The sequence below is a fragment of the Oncorhynchus gorbuscha genome, unplaced genomic scaffold, assembly GCF_021184085.1.
Source record: "Oncorhynchus gorbuscha isolate QuinsamMale2020 ecotype Even-year unplaced genomic scaffold, OgorEven_v1.0 Un_scaffold_854, whole genome shotgun sequence".
Classification (NCBI taxonomy): domain Eukaryota; kingdom Metazoa; phylum Chordata; class Actinopteri; order Salmoniformes; family Salmonidae; genus Oncorhynchus; species Oncorhynchus gorbuscha.
In genome coordinates this window covers 205,693-215,692 of record NW_025745843.1, presented here as the reverse complement: position 1 = coordinate 215,692, position 10,000 = coordinate 205,693, and the positions used below count along the sequence as shown (strand labels likewise).

General features: G+C 40.1%; 1 protein-coding gene across 1 annotated transcript in view; it reads right to left on the bottom strand.

The window, feature by feature from the left end:
* Positions 1–10,000, bottom strand: part of uba6 (ubiquitin like modifier activating enzyme 6) — a 55,441-nt gene that overhangs the window by 8,929 nt on the left and 36,512 nt on the right. The window contains exons 26-27 of the mRNA XM_046335782.1: positions 8,025–8,089; positions 9–82 (exon numbers count right to left, since the gene is read on the bottom strand). Of these exons, the coding sequence (XP_046191738.1) occupies positions 9–82; positions 8,025–8,089 (139 nt within the window). The remainder of the gene's footprint in view (positions 1–8; positions 83–8,024; positions 8,090–10,000) is intronic.

Sequence of the window (10,000 nt, the reverse complement as noted above, 5' to 3'; positions counted from 1 at the left end):
ATCCCCACCTTCTCTGCTGGCCTGTACTCTGGGACGGTAATCTCTGACAACATCCTGGACACTGCTTCCTGCGACAGATCCTACGGACACACACACACACACACACACACACACACACACACACACACACACACACACACACACACACACACACACACACACACACACACACACACACACACGCACACACACACACACACACACACGCACACACACACGCACACACACGGTGGGGTCAATACCATTTCAATTCAAGGAAGTAGACTGAAAGTCAAATGCCAATTATCTTCAATAGATTCCAATGGATTTGGAATTGACCCTCAAAACCTGGAAGGACAACCTAGTTACTGGTGAAGGTGCAGGGGTGGGGGGATCGATAGTGAAGAGAGGGGGGTGGGGGATCGATAGTGAAGAGAGGGGGGGGGGATCGATAGTGAAGAGAGGGGGATCGATAGTGAAGAGAGGGGGATCGATAGTGAAGAGAGGGGGGGATCGATAGTGAAGAGAGGGGGATCGATAGTGAAGAGGGGGGGGGATCGATAGTGAAGAGAGGGGGGATCGATAGTGAAGAGAGGGGGGATCGATAGTGAAGAGAGGGGGGATCGATAGTGAAGAGAGGGGGATCGATAGTGAAGAGAGGGGGGATCGATAGTGAAGAGAGGGGGGATCGATAGTGAAGAGAGGGGGGATCGATAGTGAAGAGAGGGGGGGATCGATAGTGAAGAGAGGGGGGGGATCGATAGTGAAGAGAGGGGGGATCGATAGTGAAGAGAGGGGGGGTCGATAGTGAAGAGAGGGGGGATCGATAGTGAAGAGAGGGGGGATCGATAGTTACATCTGCTCCAGAAGAGAGGGGGGATCGATAGTGAAGATCTGCTCCAGAATTAAAGGGGGAGATCGATAGTTACATCTGCTCCAGATCGATAGTGAAGAAGGGGCGATAGTTACATCTGCTCCAGAATTAAAGGGGGGGTTACATCTGCTCGATAGTTACATCTGCTCCAGAATTAAAGGGGTGATAGTTACATCTGCTCCAGAATTAAAGGGGCGATAGTTACATCTGCTCCAGAATTAAAGGGGCGATAGTTACATCTGCTCCAGAATTAAAGGGGCGATAGTTACATCTGCTCCAGAATTAAAGGGGCGATAGTTACATCTGCTCCAGAATTAAAGGGGCGATAGTTACATCTCCTCCAGAATTAAAGTATTTTAACTTCATAGTTTGTTCTCCATATTGTTTCCAAATATCGTTTGGTGATAATGTGGTATGGTGAGGTCCCTGGTGATAATGTGGTATGGTGAGGTTCCTGGTAATTCATTATGGTATGGTGGTAATATGGTATGGTGATAATGTGGTATGGTGGTAATATGGTATGGTTAATATGGTATGGTGATAATATGGTATGGTGATAATATGGTATGGTGGTAATATGGTATGGTTTAATATGGTATAGTGATAATATGGTATAGTGATAATATGGTATGGTGGTAATATGGTATGGTGATAATATGGTATAGTGAGGTCTCTCAGTATGGTGATAATATGGTATGGTGAGGTCTCTCAGTATGGTGAGGTCTCTCAGTATGGTGGTAATATGGTATGGTGATAATATGGTATGGTCTCTCAGTATGGTGGTAATATGGTATGGTGGTAATATGGTATGGTGATAATATGGTATGGTGATAATAGTATGGTGGTAATATGGTATGGTGATAATATGGTATGGTGATAATATGGTATGGTGGTAATATGGTATGGTGATAATATGGTATGGTGATAATATGGTATGGTGGTAATATGGTATGGTGATGGTGATAATATGGTATGGTGGTAATATGGTATGGTGGTAATATGGTATGGTGATAATATGGTATGGTCTCTCAGTATGGTGATAATATGGTATGGTGATGTCTCTCAGTATGGTGGTAATATGGTATGGTGATGTCTCTAATAGTATGGTGATAATATGGTATGGTGATAATATGGTATGGTCTCTCAGTATGGTGATAATATGGTATGGTGATGTCTCTCAGTATGGTGGTAATATGGTATGGTGATAATATGGTATGGTGGTAATATGGTATGGTGATAATATGGTATGGTGGTAATATGGTATGGTCTCTCAGTATGGTGATAATATGGTATGGTGATAATATGGTATGGTGGTAATATGGTATGGTGGTATGGTGATGGTATGGTGATGGTCTCTCAGTATGGTGATAATATGGTATGGTGGTAATATGGTATGGTGGTAATATGGTATGGTGATAATATGGTATGGTGATAATATGGTATGGTGATAATATGGTATGGTGGTAATATGGTATGGTGATAATATGGTATGGTCTCTCAGTATGGTGATAATATGGTATGGTGGTAATATGGTATGGTGATAATATGGTATGGTGGTAATATGGTATGGTGATAATATGGTATGGTGATAATATGGTATGGTGGTAATATGGTATGGTGGTAATATGGTATGGTGATAATATGGTATGGTCTCTCAGTATGGTGGTAATATGGTATGGTCTCTAGTATGGTGTAATATGGTATGGTCTCTCAGTATGGTGATAATATGGTATGGTCTCTCAGTATGGTGGTAATATGGTATGGTCTCTCAGTATGGTGATAATATGGTATGGTGATAATATGGTATGGTGATAATATGGTATGGTGATAATATGGTATGGTGATAATATGGTATGGTGGTAATATAGTATGGTGATAATATAGTATGGTGATAATATGGTATGGTGAGGTCTCAGTATGGTGGTAATATGGTATGGTCTCTCAGTATGGTGATAATATGGTATGGTGATAATATGGTATGGTGATAATATGGTATGGTGATAATATGGTATGGTGGTAATATGGTATGGTGATAATATGGTATGGTGATAATATGGTATGGTGATAATATGGTATGGATAATATGGTATGGTGGTAATATGGTATGGTGGTAATATGGTATGGTGATAATATGGTATGTTGAGGTCTCAGTATGGTGGTAATATGGTATGGTTATAATATGGTATGGTCTCTCAGTATGGTGGTAATATGGTATGGTGATAATATGGTATGGTGGTAATATGGTATGGTGATAATATGGTATGGTGGTAATATGGTATGGTGATAATATGGTATGGTGATAATATGGTATGGTGATAATATGGTATGGTGATAATATGGTATGGTGGTAATATGGTATGGTGGTAATATGGTATGGTGATAATATGGTATGGTCTCTCAGTATGGTGATAATATGGTATGGTGGTAATATGGTATGGTCTCTCAGTATGGTGATAATATGGTATGTGTCTCTCAGTATGGTGATAATATGGTATGGTGATAATATGGTATGGTGATAATATGGTATGGTGGTAATATAGTATGGTGATAATATGGTATGGTGATAATATGGTATGTTGAGGTCTCAGTATGGTGGTAATATGGTATGGTTATAATATGTCTCTCAGTATGGTGGTAATATGGTATGGTGATAATATGGTATGGTCTCTCAGTATGGTGGTAATATGGTATGGTGATAATATGGTATGGTCTCTCAGTATGGTGGTAATATGGTATGGTCTCTCAGTATGGTGATAATATGGTATGGTGATAATATGGTATGGTGATAATATGGTATGGTGGTAATATAGTATGGTGATAATATGGTATGGTCTCTCAGTATGGTGATAATATAGTATGGTGATAATATGGTATGTTGAGGTCTCAGTATGGTGATAATATGGTATGGTGATAATATGGTATGGTGGTAATATGGTATGGTGATGTCTCTCAGTATGGTGATAATATGGTATGGTGGTAATATGGTATGGTGATAATATAGTATGGTGATGTCTCTCAGTATGGTGGTAATATGGTATGGTGGTAATATGGTATGGTGGTAATATGGTATGGTGATAATATAGTATGGTGATAATATGGTATGGTCTCTCAGTATGGTGGTAATATGGTATGGTGGTCTCTCAGTATGGTGGTAATATGGTATGGTGGTAATATGGTATGGTGGTAATATGGTATATGGTCTCTCAGTATGGTGGTAATATGGTATGGTGGTAATATGGTATGGTGATAATATGGTATGGTGATAATATGGTATGGTGGTAATATGGTATGGTGATAATATGGTATGGTGATAATATGGTATGGTGGTAATATGGTATGGTGGTAATATGGTATGGTGGTAATATGGTATGGTGGTAATATGGTATGGTGGTAATATGGTATGGTGGTAATATGGTATGGTGGTAATATGGTATGGTCTCAGTATGGTGGTAATATGGTATGGTGGTAATATGGTATGGTGATGTCTCTCAGTATGGTGGTAATATTGTATGGTGATAATATGGTATGGTGGTAATATGGTATGGTGATAATATGGTATGGTGGTAATATGGTATGGTCTCTCAGTATGGTGATAATATGGTATGGTGATAATATGGTATGGTGGTATGGTGATAATATGGTATGGTGGTATGGTGATAATATGGTATGGTCTCTCAGTATGGTGATAATATGGTATGGTGGTAATATGGTATGGTGGTAATATGGTATGGTGATAATATGGTATGGTGATAATATGGTATGGTGATAATATGGTATGGTGGTAATATGGTATGGTGATAATATGGTATGGTCTCTCAGTATGGTGATAATATGGTATGTTGGTAATATGGTATGGTGATAATATGGTATGGTGGTAATATGGTATGGTGATAATATGGTATGGTGATAATATGGTATGGTGGTAATATGGTATGGTGGTAATATGGTATGGTGATAATATGGTATGGTCTCTCAGTATGGTGGTAATATGGTATGGTCTCTCAGTATGGTGGTAATATGGTGATGGTCTCTCAGTATGGTGATAATATGGTATGGTCTCTCAGTATGGTGGTAATATGGTATGGTCTCTCAGTATGGTGATAATATGGTATGGTGATAATATGGTATGGTGATAATATGGTATGGTGATAATATGGTATGGTGATAATATGGTATGGTGGTAATATAGTATGGTGATAATATAGTATGGTGATAATATGGTATGGTGATGGTCTCAGTATGGTGGTAATATGGTATGGTCTCTCAGTATGGTGATAATATGGTATGGTGATAATATGGTATGGTGATAATATGGTATGGTGATAATATGGTATGGTGGTAATATGGTATGGTGATAATATGGTATGGTGATAATATGGTATGGTGATAATATGGTATGGTGATAATATGGTATGGTGGTAATATGGTATGGTGGTAATATGGTATGGTGATAATATGGTATGTGAGGTCTCAGTATGGTGGTAATATGGTATGGTTATAATATGGTATGGTCTCTCAGTATGGTGGTAATATGGTATGGTGATAATATGGTATGGTGGTAATATGGTATGGTGATAATATGGTATGGTGGTAATATGGTATGGTGATAATATGGTATGGTGATAATATGGTATGGTGATAATATGGTATGGTGATAATATGGTATGGTGGTAATATGGTATGGTGGTAATATGGTATGGTGATAATATGGTGATGGTCTCTCAGTATGGTGGTAATATGGTATGGTCTCTCAGTATGGTGGTAATATGGTATGGTCTCTCAGTATGGTGATAATATGGTATGGTCTCTCAGTATGGTGATAATATGGTATGGTGATAATATGGTATGGTGATAATATGGTATGGTGGTAATATAGTATGGTGATAATATAGTATGGTGATAATATGGTATGTTGAGGTCTCAGTATGGTGGTAATATGGTATGGTTATAATATGGTATGGTCTCTCAGTATGGTGGTAATATGGTATGGTGATAATATGGTATGGTCTCTCAGTATGGTGGTAATATGGTATGGTGATAATATGGTATGGTCTCTCAGTATGGTGGTAATATGGTATGGTCTCTCAGTATGGTGATAATATGGTATGGTGATAATATGGTATGGTGATAATATGGTATGGTGGTAATATAGTATGGTGGTAATATGGTATGGTCTCTCAGTATGGTGATAATATAGTATGGTGATAATATGGTATGTTGAGGTCTCAGTATGGTGGTAATATGGTATGGTTATAATATGGTATGGTGGTAATATGGTATGGTGATGTCTCTCAGTATGGTGGTAATATGGTATGGTGGTAATATGGTATGGTGATAATATAGTATGGTGATGTCTCTCAGTATGGTGGTAATATGGTATGGTGGTAATATGGTATGGTGATAATATGGTATGGTGATAATATGGTATGGTGATAATATGGTATGGTCTCTCAGTATGGTGGTAATATGGTATGGTCTCTCAGTATGGTGGTAATATGGTATGGTGGTAATATGGTATGGTGGTAATATGGTATGGTCTCTCAGTATGGTGGTAATATGGTATGGTGGTAATATAGTATGGTGGTAATATAGTATGGTGGTAATATGGTATGGTGGTAATATGGTATGGTGATAATATGGTATGGTGGTAATATAGTATGGTGGTAATATGGTATGGTGGTAATATGGTATGGTGGTAATATGGTATGGTGGTTATATGGTATGGTGGTAATATGGTATGGTGGTAATATGGTATGGTGATAATATGGTATGGTCTCAGTATGGTGGTAATATGGTATGGTGGTAATATGGTATGGTGGTAATATGGTATGGTCTCAGTATGGTGGTAATATGGTATGGTCTCAGTATGGTGGTAATATGGTATGGTGGTAATATGGTATGGTCTCAGTATGGTGGTAATATGGTATGGTGATAATATGGTATGGTGGTAATATGGTATGGTGGTAATATGGTATGGTCTCAGTATGGTGGTAATATGGTATGGTGGTAATATGGTATGGTGGTAATATGGTATGGTCTAGTATGGTGGTAATATGGTATGGTCTCAGTATGGTGGTAATATAGTATGGTGGTAATATGGTATGGTGGTAATATGGTATGGTCTCAGTATGGTGGTAATATGGTATGGTCTCAGTATGGTGGTAATATAGTATGGTGGTAATATGGTATGGTGGTAATATGGTATGGTGGTAATATGGTATGGTCTCAGTATGGTGGTAATATGGTATGGTGGTAATATGGTATGGTGGTAATATAGTATGGTGATAATATGGTGAGGTCTCTGGTAATACCCAGCTCTACTAGTAACTGATTCATACTCTATACAGAGGAGAGATAGAGATATAGTGAGATAGAAAGGTATAGAGAGAGAGATATTGAAATAGAGAGAGATATTGAAATAGAGAGAGTGAAAGAGAGAGACATTGAAAGAGAGAGATATTGAAATAGAGATATTGAAATAGAGAGAGTGAAAGAGAGATATTGAAAGAGAGAGATATTGAAATAGAGAGAGATATTGACAGAGAGAGATATTGAAATAGAGAGAGATATTGAAATAGAGAGAGATATTGAAATAGAGAGAGTGAAAGAGAGAGACATTGAAATAGAGAGAGTGAAAGAGAGAGACATTGAAAAGAGAGATGGTGAAATAGAGATATTGAAATAGAGAGAGTGAAAAGAGATATTGAAAGAGAGATATTGAAAAGAGAGAGATATTGACAGAGAGAGATATTGAAATAGAGAGAGATATTGAAATAGAGAGAGTGAAAGAGAGATATTGAAAGAGAGAGATATTGAAATAGAGATATTGAAATAGAGAGAGATATTGAAATAGAGAGAGTGAAAGAGAGATATTGAAAGAGAGAGATATTGAAATAGAGATATTGAAATAGAGAGAGATATTGAAATAGAGAGAGTGAAAGAGAGATATTGAAAGAGAGAGATATTGAAATAGAGATATTGAAAGAGAGAGATACTGAAATGGTAAGATAGTGAAATAGAGAGATAGTGAAAGAGAGATATATAGAGAATAGAGAGAATGTGTGAAAGTGAGTGTGTGTGAGAGAGATGTGTGAAGAGATGTGTGTGTGAGGTGTGTGAGATATTGAAAAAGTGATGTGTGAAAGTGTGTGATGTGTGTGAAAGAGTGTGAGATCTCTGAAAGGGATGTTGTAGATTTCAGCATAAAGTGAAGAGATCACGACAAAATTGAAGTGATATTGAAAACAGAGGGATAGTGAAGTTAGAAATAAAGAAAAGAAGGGGGAGAAAATAGTTTACCAACAAGTCAGGGGTGAAACAGGTCAATATTGAAAGAGAGAGTGTAGAAAGGGGTCAGCAATAGGTCAATCTAGAGAGAGGTGTAGAAAGGGGTCAGATAGGTCAATCTAGAGAGGGAGAGGGGTCAAACAGGTCAGATAGAGAGAGGTGTAGATAGGGGTCAAACAGGTCAATCTAGAGAGGGCTGTAGAGAGGGGTCAAACAGGTCAATCTAGAGAGGGCTGTAGAGAGGGGATAGGTCAATCTAGAGAGAGTGTAGAGCAGGGGTCACCAACAGGTCAATCTAGAGAGAGGTGTAGAGCAGGGGTCAACAACAGATATCTGAAAGAGAGAGATATAGAGCAGGGGTCACCAACAGGTCAATCTGAGAGAGGTGAGATCAGGGGTCACCAACAGGTCAATCTAGAGATATTGAAAGAGAGGGGTGAACAGGTCAATCTGAAAGAGAGAGGTGTAGAGCAGGGGTCACCAACAGGTCAATCTAGAGAGATAGTGAAAGCAAGAGTCACCAACAGGTCAATCTAGAGAGATATTGAAAGAGCAGGGGTCACTAACAGGTCAATCTAGAGAGATAGGTGAAGCAGGGGTCACCAACAGGTATCTGAAATAGAGCAGGGGTCACCAACAGGTCAAAGAGAGAGTGAGAGAGGGGTATTAACAGGTCAATCTAGAGAGAGGTATTGAAAGGGGTCAGTGAACAGGTCAATCTAGAGAGGGCTGTAGAGCAGGGGTCACCAACAGGTCAATCTAGAGAGAGGTGTAGAGCAGGGGTCACCAACAGGTCAATCTAGAGAGAGGTGTAGAGCAGGGGTCACCAACAGGTCAATCTAGAGAGGGAGCAGGGGTCACCAACAGGTCAATCTAGAGAGAGGTGTAGATCAGGGGTCACCAACAGGTCAATCTAGAGAGGGCTGTAGAGCAGGGGTCACCAACAGGTCAATCTAGAGAGGGCTGTAGAGCAGGGGTCACCAACAGGTCAATCTAGAGAGAGGTGTAGAGCAGGGGTCACCAACAGGGAAGAGAGAGTTAGAAGGGGTCAACAACAGGTCAAAAGAGAGAGGTGTAGAGCAGGGGTCACCAACAGGTCAATCTAGAGAGAGGTGTAGATCAGGGGTCACCAACAGGTCAATCTAGAGAGGGCTGTAGAGCAGGGGTCACCAACAGGTCAATCTAGAGAGAGGTGTAGAGCAGGGGTCACCAACAGGTCAATCTAGAGAGAGGTGTAGAGCAGGGGTCACCAACAGGTCAATCTAGAGAGAGGTGTAGAGCAGGGGTCACCAACAGGTCAATCTAGAGAGAGGTGTAGAGCAGGGGTCACCAACAGGTCAATCTAGAGAGAGGTGTAGAGCAGGGGTCACCAACAGGTCAATCTAGAGAGAGGTGTAGAGCAGGGGTCACCAACAGGTCAATCTAGAGAGGGCTGTAGAGCAGGGGTCACCAACAGGTCAATCTAGAGAGAGGTGTAGAGCAGGGGTCACCAACAGGTCAATCTAGAGAGAGGTGTAGAGCAGGGGTCACCAACAGGTCAATCTAGAGAGAGGTGTAGAGCAGGGGTCACCAACAGGTCAATCTAGAGAGAGGTGTAGAGCAGGGGTCACCAACAGGTCAATCTAGAGAGAGGTGTAGAGCAGGGGTCACCAACAGGTCAATCTAGAGAGAGGTGTAGAGCAGGGGTCACTAACAGGTCAATCTAGAGAGAGGTGTAGAGCAGGGGTCACCAACAGGTCAATCTAGAGAGGGCTGTAGAGCAGGGGTCACCAACAGGTCAATCTAGAGAGAGGTGTAGAGCAGGGGTCACCAACAGGTCAATCTAGAGAGAGGTGTAGAGCAGGGGTCACTAACAGGTCA